We start from the raw sequence: 16,120 nt of genomic DNA on the forward strand, positions 1-16,120 counted from the left end.
TTAAAACTGGCGCCTTATAACGGACTAGAGAGGAGGAATCCATAATGCTATCAGGCACAATGTTAAAGTCTCCTATCCATATGATATCTCCTAATTTAATTTTATTCACTTTTTTATGTAGATTATTTAAAAAGGAAATGTGATTTGTGCTTGGAGCATATACATTCACCACTGTACAAGGTTTGTTGTTTAAATAACAAGTAAGGATATGGAACCTGCCCAAATGGTCTGTTACTTCATCAACAAGTTGGAATGGAACATCGCTACTTATTAAAGTGACGACACCCCCTTTTTTAGACGAATGTAGAGATTTAAAGATATGCGGAAATTTTTTGTGCTGAAAAGTTGGATGATTGTCTTTCGCTAATTTCACCTCCTGTAGACATACAATATTGGCACGAGAGCGAATAATCTCTTTCCAAATGGTAAATCTTTTATTAGGGCTGTTGATGCCTCTAACATTATAAGAAAGGATTTTCATTATTAATTATGAATGAAACAAAACTGAGCGATAAAAATAAATACAACAAAACTGGTAGTTGGCCTATCTAAAACTAGCCAAAATACACAAGAACTAACTTAGGGGTTCTCCTGGAGGACTCAAAATTTATTGAGTCTCACCTAAGTGTGGGGTATACAAGACTTGTGGCTGAGGCCCACAAAGACACCTCAGAGTTAGAGGTCTATTGAAAGAATGAAATTATGAATATAATGATAAGCATATTTTCTAATGTTTATCTTTAAAGGCAGGTTCTTCCATGAGGAAGTTAATAAATCTCAAGCCTTCTTGAGGGGTATCGATCGGATAATTTTTGCTGTTGTACCACACTAAGAGTTTTGTTGGGAAGCCCCATCTATAGGGCACTTTGAGGTCTCTAAGTTTAGCTGTTATGTCTTTAAAGGATCTACGCGCATCCATCGTCGCTTTGGAGAAGTCTGGGAACAATTTTATGTTCCTATACGGGTCAGGGAAGGAACCTTTTTCCCTCATGCCCTTCAAAATCTTTTCTTTTGTATCGAAGAAATGTACTCTAAGGGTACCGTCACACAGTGCCATTTTCATCGCTACGACGGCACGATTCGTGACGTTCTAGCGATATCGTTACGATATCATAGTGTCTGACACGCTACTGCGATCCGGAACCCCGCTGAGAATCGTACATCGTAGCAGATCGTTTGAAACTTTCTTACCTCGTCTAGTGTCCCGCTGTGGCGGCATGATTGCATCGTGTGACACAGGTTGTATACGATGTGCGCACAGTAACCAACGGCTTCTACATGGCAAATACGTCATGAAATTATCGCTCCAGCGCCGTGTATTGCAACGTGTGACCGCAGTCTACGACGCTGGAGCGATAATCATACGACGCTGCAACGTCACGAATCGTGCCGTCGTAGCGATGAAAATGGCACTGTGTGACGGTACCCTAAGGATAGTATCCCTGGGCTTGTCTTGGGGTATTCCCTTAGGACATGGTAGGCGATGGATACGGTCAATGTTCAGTTGTAAGTCAGAGAGATTGGGGACCAGTTTTTTGAATAGATTTTTAGTGTAGTTTGAGAGGTCACCTTGCGGGACGGATTCAGGAATGCCTCTTATCTTTAAGTTATTTCTTCGATTACGATCTTCGAGGTCTGTTAACTTATTTTTGAGGGTAAGGATCTCAGCTTGAAGATTAGAATTCTGTTTGGATAAGTAAATGGTGTCTTTTTCAACAAGAGTTAATCTTTTTTCATTCTTCTCAAATCTTTGAATGAAATTGTTGCAAGTTTCCTGCAGGGTTTTGCTCTGTAATTCAAATCCTATCCTCATAGATTCATTAAATGACCTAAAAAGGCTAGCCAAGAAACCTTCAGTGGCAGGCTTGTTAGAACTGAGAAATTCATCTAGGTTAATTAAAGGTGGTGGGATCTCTGCTATTGGTGGCACCTCTATGTGATCTCTTTTAACTCTTTGTCTGTCTGGGCTATTGTTCGGTGAATAGTCATCAGACTGATTGTCCGAATCTTCAGTGGAAGGGTCATTTTTACTCCCATGGTCACTAGGACCTTTTCTTTTAAAAGATCTGGAAGTATCCATTTCATTAGGTGAGATGGTATTTAGAATTGGAAGTTTGGACACTCCATTGGGGTCTCCTTTACGGGATGACATGCTTATCGGCAATTTGGATGTTGAATTTTTCCGTATAGTCCCTTCCTTTGTAGCTTTACTGTATGTTAGGAATGAGGATTGTTTTATAAATGTAGAACTTGGTTCCCCTGTCTTAACAGGGGACCTTGATCTAGTAGGACTAAGTGAGTTGGGGAAATCTTCATACGATTTAAGGTACCTTCACACGAAGCGACGCTGCAGCGATAGCGACAACGATGCCGATCGCTGCAGCGTCACTGTTTGGTCGCTGGAGAGCTGTCTCACAGACCGCTCTCCAGCAACCAACGATGCCGAGGTCCCCGGGTAACCAGGGTAAACATCGGGTTGCTAAGCGCAGGGCCGCGCTTAGTAACCCGATGTTTACCCTGGTTACCAGCGTAAAAGTAAAAAAAACTAACAGTACATACTCACCAGCGTCTGCTTCCTGACACTGACTGAGCTCCGGCCCTAACAGCACAGCGGTGACGTCACCGCTGTGCTTTCACTTTCACTTTAGGGCCGGCGCTCAGTAAGTGTCAGGAAGCAGACGCTGGGGGACGCGCAGGTGAGTATGTACTGTTTGTTTTTTTTACTTTTACGCTGGTAACCAGGGTAAACATCGGGTTACTAAGCGCGGCCCTGCGCTTGGTAACCCGATGTTTACCCTGGTTACCAGTGTAAAACATCGCTGGTATCGTTGCTTTTGCTTTCAAACACAACGATACACGGCGATCGGACGACCAAATAAAGTTCTGAACTTTATTCAGCGACATCACAGCAGGATCCTGATCGCTGCTGCGTGTCAAACTAAACGATATCGCTAGCGAGGATGCTGCAACATCACGGATCGCTAGCGATATCGTTACAAAGTCGTTTCGTGTGAAGGTACCTTTAGAGTGAGCCCTTTGTGGAGATTGTCTACTTGTTTGGGATTTATTTTTTGTTTTCCCTGTTCCTGTCTCCATTTTGGTCGGTCTCATTTATTGACACTTGGATAGATATAGTATGACACAATTAATTATAGTATATAGCCCTTGGAACTCAATATACAGGTAATTGCATGTGAATATTGCTATATGATACAATATATTGATAAAAGAATAGCTGTCAGTCCAACAAATAAAGTTGGTAACCTGAAACACAAGATACTACACACAAAGGATCAGCATGCGAAGCTTACAAGTTAAAGTAAGCAGATAATTATCTCATAGGCCTCAAGTTTTGTAAAGAGTAAATAGGGTAATGTACCTTTTAAATTTAGAATCTTTGATGTGGCAGCGTATGAGATTTATATCCAGCCAAGGAAGAGGTTAAAGATTAAATAAACAGCCTGTGTAACCTACAATGGGAGTATAGGAAGTTTCTTGATTCCTTGATCAGGATGAAGAAAAGAATACAATGATTTCTATTCCTCAAATTTGCCCAAACAAACTGAGTAAGGGTACCGTCACACAGTGGCATTTTTATCACTACGACGGCACGATTCGTGACGTTCTAGCGATATCGTTACGATCTCGCAGTGTCTGACACGCTACTGCGATCAGGCACCCAGCTGAGAATCGTACGTCGTAGCACATCGTTTGAAACTTTCTTTCGTCGCTGGATCTCCCGCTGTCATCGCTGGATCGTTGTGTGTGACAGCGATCCAGCGATGCGTTCGCTGGTAACCAGGGTAAACATCGGGTAACTAAGCGCAGGGCCGCGCTTAGTAACCCGATGTTTACCCTGGTTACCAGCGTAAAAGTAAAAAAAAACAAACCGTACATACTCACCATCTGATGTCCGTCAGGTCCCTTGCCGTCTGCTTTCCGCTCTGACTGTCTGCCGGCCGGAAAGTGAGAGCAGATCACAGCGGTGACGTCGCCGCTGCGCTCTGCTCTCACTGTACGGCCGGATCTCAGTCAGAGCAGGAAGCAGACGACAAGGGACCTGACGGACATCAGATGGTGAGCATGTACGGTTTGTTTTTTTTTACTTTTACGCTGGTAACCAGGGTAAACATCGGGTTACTAAGCGCGGCCCTGCGCTTAGTAACCCGATGTTTACCCTGGTTACCCGGGGACTTCGGCATCGCTCCAGCGCCGTGATTGCAACGTGTGACCGCAGTCTACGACGCTGGAGCGATACTCATACGACGCTGCGACGTCACGAATCGTGCCGTCGTAGCGATGTAAATGGTACTGTGTGACGGTACCCTAACAGAGCTGAGCCTATGGATATCAGTAGGATTAGAAGGTAAGGGGAGTAAAGTCTCTGACCAGATTGTTATATATTAAAAGAACAAGGCTCTGAGCTGCAGTTGATTAATATGATGTATCATAGGACACTTATAAGTCCCCTAATTAAATATATATGGAGCTTGGATACCACTAACCAAAATGAAATAGGAACTATAAGGTATAAACTTATAAGGCACTATTTATGAGATGGTCTATATACAACCCCTAAACCCTCTCCATTTGCATTCTAGGCACAAGTAACCTTTAAAGTTCTCTGAAAGCCGTCAATTCCTTATGGGACTGAATCCCAAGACACGACCCAGGCAACCAGAGTCGCCTTTATTGTTTCAAAATGTCTTCGCCTTGAGATTCTTATCTGGTTGATAGGGAAACAGCATCCTACAATGATGGGTGCTTTAAAAAAAACAAACAAACAAAAAAAAAAACTATCCTCCTCCTCTCTGGTGTTCCAAAATTGCAGTCTCCTTCGGTGTTCTGTCTTCAGACAATTCAGCCCCTTTGATCTTAGATAAGTGATGTATCTGTATTGATGGTTGGCGTGGAAGCAAATGCCTGAAGTGCTCCTGGATCTATAATCTTGCTGAAGCAGGAGCTTGCCACAGTAAGTCAAATGGAGCAGCCGGAACTACTTTCTACCTCAGGTGAAAGTGCTGTTAAGCTGTGCGGTATTCCAGCCGGGTTTTACTGGTAAATCTCGGTTGTGCCACCTCTAATCTTTCAGATATATGTGTAAAAATGACAGGATGATAAATCTAAGGCTAGGTTCACATTGCGTCAAGTACATAGCGTTAAACGGAAGCGTTAAACGCATGTACAGAAAAGGAGCAAAAATATGTGAAATTCGTCGTCACGGTAACGCTAGCGTTAACGCATGTGAGCGCGTTTTTTTATTTTGATGTCCGTTTACGAAGTATCCGTTTGTCTGCGTTTGTCACTGTCAATAAAGTTTTTTTTTTTTTTTTTCCTTTTGTCATTGTCGGGTGTGGGCACAGACTCATTCTCCATTTTGAAAGCATTGAGTGAACTTCTGCTAGCAAGATGTTTGTGTCTGAGCTCGTCAGATTTCACTTGATGCGGTTGCGACTTCGGCAGAGAAAGCGTAGTTCGCAAAGGAGATATTGGATCCACGAAGTGAATTTCTTGTGGAGTACATATGGTGCCTTTCACACCCTGTATGTGCAGCTTCGGGATCAACCCTCCAAATTCCAACGCTATTGTTGTCCACTGAGTGAAAACTAGGTGCACTGGTCATCAATTTAATTATATCCTGCAGTCAAAAATATATGAAGTGGGTATCCCTCCGCCTTTACACCGCAGGGAAGAATGCAGTTTCAGTGCACAAGAGACCCAAATAAAAAGAAATCTCAGCAATATGGGCACCCAAATGACCAGGGATAACTGTCCAATTGGCTCTTAGGTAGAAAATGCAAGCACTGACCTTAAAGTTGAATCCTGGTGTGAAAAAAAAAAAAAAAAAAATAAGTAAAGGTATCCCTCCGCTTTTCACAATGTCGTCTCTGGTTTTATCTCCTACATTCTATGAAGTAAAAATTCTTGATTGAAAGCGTTTTTTGACAGTAAAATATTCCAATTCTGTTGTAGAGGGATAATAACTCAATAAAAGTTATAAATAAATGCCTCTTGTGGATTTTTTTCGTCGCTTTTTGGGTTCTTTAGTGGGAGCTCAGAGCTCTTACCTCCTACATCGCCAGAGCTCAGGCCACGCCCCCCCCCGTCCCCCCCATTTTTGACAGCCAGCCAAGCTAAAACAGACAGCTGGGGGTTGGTATTCTCAGACTGGTAAGGGGCCATGGATATTGGCACCCTCCGACCAGCCCAAAAATAGCAGCACGCAGCCACCCCAGAAAAAGGGCATCTATTAGATTAGATTTAAACGTCTCTTCCCACTTGCCCTGGTGCGGTGTCAAGTGGGGTAATATTTGTTGGGTTGATGTTAGCTTTGTAATGTTGGTTAGTAATGGAGAAGTGACTATGAGAAAATCAAATTACTAAATCCCATAGTAAGATTGTGGCGAGTTTTATTTCAAATAAAGGACGTTATATGTCTTTATTGAAATCTTACTATGGGGTTAGTAGTAATGGGGGTGTCGTATAGATGCCTCTCCAAATTGCTAACCTGAGGGCTTGATGTCAGCTGACATTAAAAAGCTCAGGTTACCAGAGTTCACAGTCACCGGGTCCCCCGGCAGCTGCAAAGCCCAGAAACTTCATGAGAAAATTTGAGGGACATTTTAAGGTGACTGGAGTTTCAAGCTGCTGGAACACCTGGATGCTGTGAACTAAGGCTACCTTGAGTGTGTATTTTATTTTTATTGTTAATAAAAAATAAATAAAAAATGGGGTCCTCCGTAATTTTCATAACCAGCAGGGGGAAAGCCGAAAACAGTGGGCCGATGTTAATATTCTGAGAATGGGACAATAGCCATAAAGGTTACGTGGTATCTGTGTCGCTCATTCAATTAAACGACTTTATTCTGGCTGGATATTTTTTACAATATGATTATGGGATTAGTAATAGGGGCATCCATTACTAACCCCTGGACTTAATGTCAGAGGCCATAAAACAGCTGACATCCACCTCAAATGTATTACCCGCTTGCCACCGCACCAGCAAGTGGGAAGAGCTGGGCAAAACTAATAGATGCACCTTTTCTAGGGTGGCTATTTTTAGGCTGGTGAGAGCAAATGTCCATGGCCCCCCTTCACAGTCTGATATTACCAACCCCCAGCTGCCTGCTTTAGCTTGGTTGGCTGTCAAAAATGGGGGGACCCCACATCGTTTTATTAAAATAAAATTAGAAAATATGGCATGGGGACCCCTTTGTTTTTTATAACCAGCCAATATAAAAGCTGACAGCTGGGGGTTGCAACACGAAGATGTCCGTTTTGCCTGTGCTGGTTAACAAGAATAGAAGAGAACACGAGTTTTTTTTTTTTTAAATATATTTATTGCCCAGGCGCCGGCTGATGAATACTCTTATCAACTTCGCTTGCTCTCACTCCTAACAGTGAGAGCAGGTGTAGGATGCTGAGAGTAGTACTATCATCTGCCGACACCTGTGATTGGCAGTAACCTTTTTACTGCCGATCAGAGCTGCCGGAGTTTCTCGCAATGTCAGATGACAGCGTGGGAAACTGATGATGTTCGGGCTTCCAGACCTGAACAGTAACTTCCTGGAGAAGTCCATGTTCGGGGGTTTTTGCACGGACACTAGGTGTTCGGTATGAACCCCGAACTTTACTGTTCGCCCATCACTACTCTTTACTGTCAAACAATGAGAAAGGCTGGTGCCAGTGGGGAGAATAAAAAGAAAAAGTAGGTGCACTTGCTAACCTAATTTGAATGTCAAATAAAGCCAAATTTTTGAAACAATGCGCAGCATATTGAGCACAAGGATAGGTATTTTTCATATTGATTTACACTGTCCTGCACTAACTTTGCTTTCATAGGGATAGTGTTACAGACAGATTACTTTTAAATATACAAAGCAAGATAAAATTAAGAATTTTAAAAAGGTGCAAAGCCTGAAACAGTGGAGAAAAAAATTGTACTGACAATAAAAATCTGACATATGTCACATTATGTGGTAATAACCTTGGAATGCTTCTTCCTGCTCCGGTGACTAACATAAGACTGTTTTTTTGTGACGCAGCTACCCAATATGAAGTTGGAAACTACTGTTTGGGCACATGACAAGGCTCTAAGGAGGAATGCCACTTAACTTTTGGAGCACAATTTTAGCTTTATTGGATTGTTAGTGCTAAGTAGCATTTGCAGAGACCCAGAGGTGCGAAAAAAGCTGAAACCACCCCCACAAAATTGACATTTCAGAAACTACAACCCACGTGGAGTTCATCAAGAGTGTAGCGTGCATCCAGAACCCAGTAGTACCTCAAAAACAGTGGCAAAACTAGACTCTGATGGACCCCAATGCAAAATTTGGACTTGGACCTGGGCCTCACCCCCTCCTACATATTGGTCAGATGTAGGGGACCTCGCAGCTTTCCTATAAGGAAAAACATGTTGCCCCTCCTTCATTATGTAGCAATGTCCTCCATTCTGGGCCAATCCTGATATATCTGTCCCTTATACTGGTCATCCATCCTGGTATATATGGTATATACAGTATGACTCACATTTTGGGTCCATCCTGGTAAAGGTCTCCCATCTTGGGCTCATCCTAGTACACCTACACGTCTCCCCCATCTTGAGCCCATCGGGGTACACATGTCCCCGATCCTGGTATATATCCCCCATTCAGATTCATGTATCTCCCTCCGCTACTGCTCTCCTGAAGCGGGCAGCTGACTTATGCGTGCAAACAACGGGCAGTACATGATGTCACTGCCATGCACAGCCTGTGACTGGCTCGCCGATGTCAGCTGCCGGCCTCTGATTGGAACGGTGGTGTGTATTGCAGAGCCCAGACCCGGCCAGGTCTCTGTCGCAGCACACGCATCCCCGGACACAAATCCAGCTGAAGAATGTGCTTTCTTTGGCGGCCATCCTCCCGCTCTTTACGTCACTGTTCAAAAAGCATTAAAACATTTGCTCGTAAAAGAAATTGCATTATTCCTACTAAAATGTTGCTCTAGCGCCAAACTTTTAATTTTCACAAGGGTAATAGGAAAAAACTGAACCAGAGTATGGCACGCCACATGTGTGGTGAGAAACTACAGTTTGGGCACACAGAAAAACTTAGAAGGAAAGGAGCCATATTGGGGTGCAGATTTTGCTGGAATGGTTTTTTGGGTGCCATGTCACATTAACATAACCCCCAAGGTGCCGGAATAGCACATTCCACCGACCCTCCCCCAGAAAAAAAAGTGAACCCATTTTACAAACTACACCCCTCAATGAATTGATCTAGGAGTGCAGTGAACACTTTGACATCACAGTTGTTTCACAAATTATATTATATTATTTGTCATGAAAATTAAAAAAAAAACTTTTTCCCACTAACCTATTTTAGCACTAGAATTCTTATTTTCACAAAGGGAAAATGGACTCTACAATTTGATATAAAGCAAACAGGCAATCCCTGCATGTGTTGCAGCTGTCGAACAGCCACGAGACATGCAGCCGCGGGGACTTGAACATATTTTTTGAGCGCGCAAAAAAACACTCAGTTAGCACACGCGTATGCTTGGGTAACACCTTATCTCAGCACGCTCGCTCATCACTATACATCAATAATGAACTGTAAAATATTGCTTGAAGGTGGACATTTCATCCTTACATTTCCTGCGCCTGTGCGGAGGTTTCCATGGTTCCCTGCGCCTGTGCGGAGGTTTCCATGGTTCCCTGCCAGTCTCTATTTATCAGGCTCCAGCAAGGACACGTAGCTTTTGCTTGCTGCGTCATAACGGGTGTTGCAGTGATGGGTCAGCATGGACACCAATGACTTGAAGCAGTAGTCTCATGATTGCTGGAGTCAGATGAACAGAGAGCAGCAGCACATAAAGCAAGCATCAGCATGGAACCAGCAGAGGATTGGTACAGTATTACTCTTTTTGTAATTTTATAATATCAGCTGTTCATAAATAAATTCATGCGGCTGGACAGACATGAACTAAAAATACCTGAATGGTATCTGGAAGGATGAAGTTTTCTGCTTGCTGGAGTGACACATGCAGACCATGTTTTCCTTGAAGACTCTCATTGTCCTTCTGTAACCTGGTCAGCTCTTCAGAGACCTGCTCTCGTGACTGCATAAGAACTGCCTGAAAATGAAAGAGTTTTAATTCACAGTATAAATTTATAAATAAATATATATATATATATATATATATATATACATATTTATATATTTTAACACTGCACTGTCACTTTCCATCTTATTACATAGCATTACCATTTGCTCTTGAACACTTCTCTTTGCCATGGAGAACGCATGTTGTAAATCTGTAAGCAGAGTTTCTGAATCCTGAGCTTTCTGTGTAATTGTCGATATCTAAAAAAAAAAAAAAAGACCGGCAAAACCGTTACAATCAACAGGCAGCCAAATAGGAAGAAAGCGGTGTCTATTACAACTTGGGGACATACAATCTCTTCTCAGATCAGATCTAGTACACTGTGCAGCTACACGAAAGCTTTAGCAGAATCATAATACTTTAGATTGGTTTTCCCAGCCAAACAAGTGTCATTCAATTAAGGATTAGTGGGGGGTCACCTCACAGAATATAAAGTCACTTAACACCTTTATCCCCCAAAGTTGTTTGCACGTTAATGACCAGGCCAATTTTTAAAATTCTGACCACAGCTCAGGAAGGCGTCAACGAATCCCACCGATTCTAAGAAAAAATTTTCATCATAGCAGAAATTTGGCGAAAATTTTGCAAATTTTAAAAATTTTACATTCTCATGCCCTTAAATCAGATAAATGTGTCAAACAAAATAGTTAATAAATAACATTTCCCACGTATCTACTTTACGCCAGCAGAATTTTTGAAACAAATTTTTCTTTTGTAAGGAAGTTATAAGGGTTAAAAGTTGATCAGCAATTTTTCATTTTTCCAAAACACATTTTTTTTAGGGACCACGTCACATTTGAAGGGACTTTGGGGGCCTATATGACAGAAAATACCCAAAAGTGACACCATTCTAAAAACTGCACCCCTCAAGGTACTCAAAACCATATTCAAGAAGTTCATTAATACTTCAGGCGCTTCACAGGAATTTTTGGAATGTGGAAAAAAAAATAAATGAGCATTTAACTTTTTTTTTTTTTCCCCACAAAATTTTTAACTTCAGATCCAAATGTTTTTACTTTGACAAGGGTAACAGGAAAAAATTGACCCCAAAATTTCTTGGGCAATTTCTCCTGAGCATGCAGATACCCCATATGAGGGAGAAAACCACTGTTTATGCACACGGCAGAGCTCGGAACAGAAGGAGCGCCATTTGACTTTTTGAATGCAAAGTTTGCTGGAACAATGTAACGTTTGCAGAGCCCCTGATGTGCGTAGACAGGGAGAGAGGGAGGAAGCCGAACATGTGGTCAGGCAAGAAAACAGGTCCAGTTAGATAAAGATAAAATACCTTTATTGGGGAAAGAATTGGTAAGTGGTAACAACAACAGAAGGGTGCCCGCACAATTAATAAAAAATAGTTATCGTAATTAGACAGTAAAATTTGTAAAAGTAAATACCAGAGAACACCAGGTCAGGTATATACCATATACATATACGGAATGTAGGTAGTAAAAACACAGACGCACCACAAAATCACCAATAAACTATAAAATCAAATAAAAGCTGATATATGTATCTATTGCCACAGTGATTGGTGCTCTGTGAGAAGGTGAGAAACCACCATGCAAGCAAAAAGCAAACCCAACAGACCTATGGATAACCAGAAAACGTACCAGGCACAAAGTAGATATAAAAATGCCTTTATTAATTATAATTGGCAAATAAAAACAATGTGCGCACAATAGGATTAAAAATCAATACATATAATACTTCAGTAGACAATTGGTGGTGGCCGACCCAGTTTATATATAAGAGATAGTACTTCCCACAAGTGAGAGTTTTTTAGTTAAAAAAATAGTGCAAAAAATAATCCAATTAAAATAAATTGAGAAAACTCATACGTGTGTAAAAACTAACTAGAGAAACCACTACTTCCATATGGCAGTGCAAGGTGCAATTGAACAATGTGCAATACCCAATTAGTGTTCCATAACACAGCAAAAGCAAGCGATCCTATAAGGAAGTGCAAAGTGCAAAATATGGGAGGTACTAATATATACCTTTCTGGGTCACCACGTCCTGTAACAGCGCACCCCGACGCGCGTTTCGGATTCTCTCCTTCGTCAGGGGGTGGCTATTGTCTAAGTGTGCGTGACCTTTTACACTGATCACGTGGTGATCACGTGGTGCGAGCGCCGGAAACTCCTGACCCTCCTGACTGCGCATGCGCCGTTTACACTTGGGCCGCAGCATTAGGTGGGCTAATGATATATATTGTTTGTTTTTAATTGCCAATTATAATTAATAAAGGCATTTTTATATCTACTTTGTGCCTGGTACGTTTTCTGGTTATCCATAGGTCTGTTGGGATTGCTTTTTGCATATATGTAGGTAGGTATATGGCAAATATTATATTATGCCATTGTATATATGCCACTTGACATCAAAGTATATTATGGTATCCCACAAAAGAGCTATGATGCAGTATAAAGCTCAGGGGCCAAGGCACACTAACCAGGAACAGAAAGGGTAAGTATAAGTCTCAAATGAGAATTAAATATAAGTTTTCCTGAAGGGGGCTGTCCGGACACAAGACCAATGAGCTGTGGGAAGGTACTGGGTAAAGAGGAGTTAGGTCACAACAAGAATGTGGGAGAGATAGGAGAGGAGAATGGGATTACCTGGTGGGTGGTAAGTAGATGCTGGTGCGGCACACGCCCTGACATACGTTTCGGTCCTTCGTCACCCCCTGACTAAGGTCTGAAACGTGCGTCGGGGGTGTGTGCCTTATGTATGTGGATGTAAACTTGTGGAAATCCTTCGGTCTCTGTCGATGATGTTCAGATGAAGGCTTTATGTGGACCAGAACATTTCTTCCATGACTTTTTGTAATTCTCAACACTGAAAATAGTTTTTAATGACATTGCCTTTATGTTTGGGATGGTTGTCCTACTGTAGAATAAATTTGGAGCCAATCAGATTAAATCTGATGGTATTGCATGATAGATAAGTCCTGGAGAGGATGATATAACCTCCAAAAGAGCGCCAATTTCAACATCCGCGTCTGTCCAGGATTCACGAGTAAAGTGAAGGATTTGTTAAAGCCTACATCCACAGAAGGTCTGGGGTGAGTTATCAAAATATGTTTGGAACAACCTCCCTTCTGAGATCCTTAAAAAAAAGTGTGTGTGAGTGTACCTAGTAGAATTAATGCTTTTATGCTGCCTTGAAGGCAGAAAGGTGGTCACACAAAATCTTGGTTTCATTTAGATTTATTTTTATTTCACTTTTTTTTCTCTATTTCTTTTGTACATGGGGACAGCCATGTTGCTGAACTGCTGATGCTGCATAGGTTTATTTTACTGCTGCCGATGGAGACAGGTATCTGTGGAGAGGTCACCGACTTTTATGGCAAACTGATCTCGCACTTACCTGATTAGTTGTTTCCTCGGTGTTTTGTTTCATGTAGTCCTCAAGTTCTAGTTTGTCCTTCAAGGTTTTCTCAAACTGGTCATTTGCTTGTCTCAGCATCAGTTGGAGCTTTTTTACCTGAGGTAAAAAAAAACAAAAAACCTTATGTTAACAAATCATTTTTTTTTTTCAGATTTGTGATCTGTTAAAATGAAAACACCGATACTCCCCTCCTGTGCAGGGGCTTTTCCAGCAATGTCGGATCTCACGTTCCCGAGGCTCACGTGAGGTTGTTACGTTACATGAGCACCGCCTTCAAACACGTAAGTAATCAACACTTGCTCACTCTTGATTACTTATACGTCGTAGTGATACCAGCAATGATTGGGCGCAGGGCTCACATAACCTGGAGCCTCCGTAACGTGAGTGCCGACACCGCTGGAATGGCGCACACATGCACTGGAGGGGTGTATAAGTGTGTAAGTGTGCAAACATTCTGATCGAGAAGGGCTTGTCCTAGTAGTGGACACCCTTTTTAAACAAGACGTGATGTGAAATCTCTTTGCAGCATGGCAGTTTCTGTTGCAGATGTTCCCTCCTTTCGGTGGAACGGGTTGAAATCAGTTGTGAATCCGCAAGTAGAACAACATGTATAGTCAAACTGTGAAGCTTAGTTGTGAGCGCACCAGAACTCACTTGATCCCTAGTTTCTGCCTCTTGCGTCTGGATCCCTTGCAGCTGTTTTTCATAATTGGAGCACATATCACAGCGTCTTCCCAGTTTATTACCTGCTGTTTGCACCTGAAACACATTGCAGAAGACTGTTGACATGTGAAAATAGAAATGTTTTCAGGCTGCATTAGTTTGCTGCCACAACAAACTGAAAAGATTTCATCCCATACATTTAGCTCCCGAAACTAAATGACTAAGCAGATATCTCATAGCCTGTAGTTCACCCAGAAAAATAAAGAAGCCAACATGTTTACATGCCATCGCATCAAAAGCACCATCTCTGACATATATGTTGACATATGCAGTATATAAAAGTAAAAAACAAACAAACAATAAAATCGACAATTTGTATAAGGTAGCCATCATCTCATATCATAATGCAGAGAACCAGAATCCAAGATGTGTCACTTACTGGTCTGTTTGCTGTAGTTTTGCTAATCTCCTGCTGATATCATCACTAAGTCTATGTTCACATTTGCGGTCTGCGCCGCAGCGTCGGGCGCCACAGCGTCGCCGCATGCGTCATGTGCCCCTATATTTAACATGGGGCGTTTTGCTGCGTTTTTGTTTGCGTTGTGCGTTGCGGCGCCGACGCTGCGGCGCACAACGCAAATGTGAACGTAGCCTAAGACTAGTAAACCTGCTGCCATGCATATCTTCATACTCATAAGCTCTGAATAACGCCATCCCCTATGCAACTTTCTGCCTATGCACAGTGTACACAGAAAGCAGCCAAACACTAGTGTAGGCAGTAATATACAGAGCTCAGCATTGGGAGGACAAGCGGATCTGCAGCAGAGAAAACTACTGTAGCAAGTAGCCCATTAAATGATACATTCCTGGAATCAGGGTCTCAGCCTCTACATCATGCCGCTCTGAGATGTGGTAGCAAATACGTGGTGACAGTTTTCCTGAAAAGAACGGCCTCTGGCAGTTTGTTTTCTATAACTAAAATACAACTTATAACACTAACTACTTTTGGACGACCCATCTAATATATAATTGCCTAGAATACTACTTCCTGCAATTTGTGCCAACTTCCGTGGCTTTGTCCGGAGCTAATGTCCGGAGCTAATGTCCGGAGATAAGTGACGTCACCAGTGTCCTACACCCAGGCAGAGCACAGGGGCCCCAGGCAGCATATGGGGCCCCAGGCAGAGCACAGGGGCCCCAGGCAGCATATGGGGCCCCAGGCAGAGCACAGTGGTCCCAGGCAGAGCACAGGGGCCCCAGGCAGCCTATGGGGCCCCAGGCAGAGCACAGTGGCCCCAGGCAGAGCACAGGGGCCCCAGGCAGCAAATGGGGCCCCAGGCAGAGCACAGGGGCCCCAGGCAGAGCACAGGGGCCCCAGGCAGAGCACAGGGGCCCCAGCCAGCATATGGGGCCCCAGCCAGCATATGGGGCCCCAGGCAGAGCACAGGGGCCCCAGGTAGCATATGGGGCCCCAGGCAGAGCACAGTGGCCCCAGGCAGAGCACAGTGGCCCCAGGCAGAACATGGGGCCCCAGGCAGAGCACAGTGGCCCCAGGCAGAACATGGGGCCCCAGGCAGAGCACAGTGGCCCCAGGCAGAGAACAGGGGCCCCAGGCAGAACATGGGGCCCCAGGCAGAGCACAGGGGCCCCAGGCAGAGCACAGGGGCCCCAGGCAGCATATGGGGCCCCAGGCAGCATATGGGGCCCCAGGCAGAGCACAGTGGCCCCAGGCAGAGCACACACCAAATCGGAGGCCGGGGGGCCCCGCCAACCAAATCGGAGGCCGAGGGTCCCCGCCCACCAAATCGGAGGTCGAGGGTCCCCGCCCACCAAATCGGAGGCCGAGGGTCCCCGCCCACCAAATCGAAGGCCGAGGGTCCCCGCCAACCAAATCGGAGGCCGAGGAGCCCCGCCCAAC

The 16,120-nt window shown here is 43.5% G+C and overlaps 1 protein-coding gene across 2 annotated transcripts in view; it reads right to left on the reverse strand.

Moving 5' to 3' along the window:
• RABEP1 (rabaptin, RAB GTPase binding effector protein 1) overlaps positions 1-16,120 on the reverse strand; it is a 118,899-nt gene that overhangs the window by 25,049 nt on the left and 77,730 nt on the right. For both annotated transcript variants that reach the window (XM_077296512.1, XM_077296513.1), the window contains exons 10-13: positions 14,194-14,298; positions 13,519-13,635; positions 10,248-10,346; positions 9,976-10,116 (exon numbers count right to left, since the gene is read on the reverse strand). In XM_077296512.1, the coding sequence (XP_077152627.1) occupies positions 9,976-10,116; positions 10,248-10,346; positions 13,519-13,635; positions 14,194-14,298 (462 nt within the window). The remainder of the gene's footprint in view (positions 1-9,975; positions 10,117-10,247; positions 10,347-13,518; positions 13,636-14,193; positions 14,299-16,120) is intronic.

Source organism: Ranitomeya variabilis, chromosome 3 (genome assembly GCF_051348905.1).
Source record: "Ranitomeya variabilis isolate aRanVar5 chromosome 3, aRanVar5.hap1, whole genome shotgun sequence".
Lineage (NCBI taxonomy): Eukaryota > Metazoa > Chordata > Amphibia > Anura > Dendrobatidae > Ranitomeya > Ranitomeya variabilis.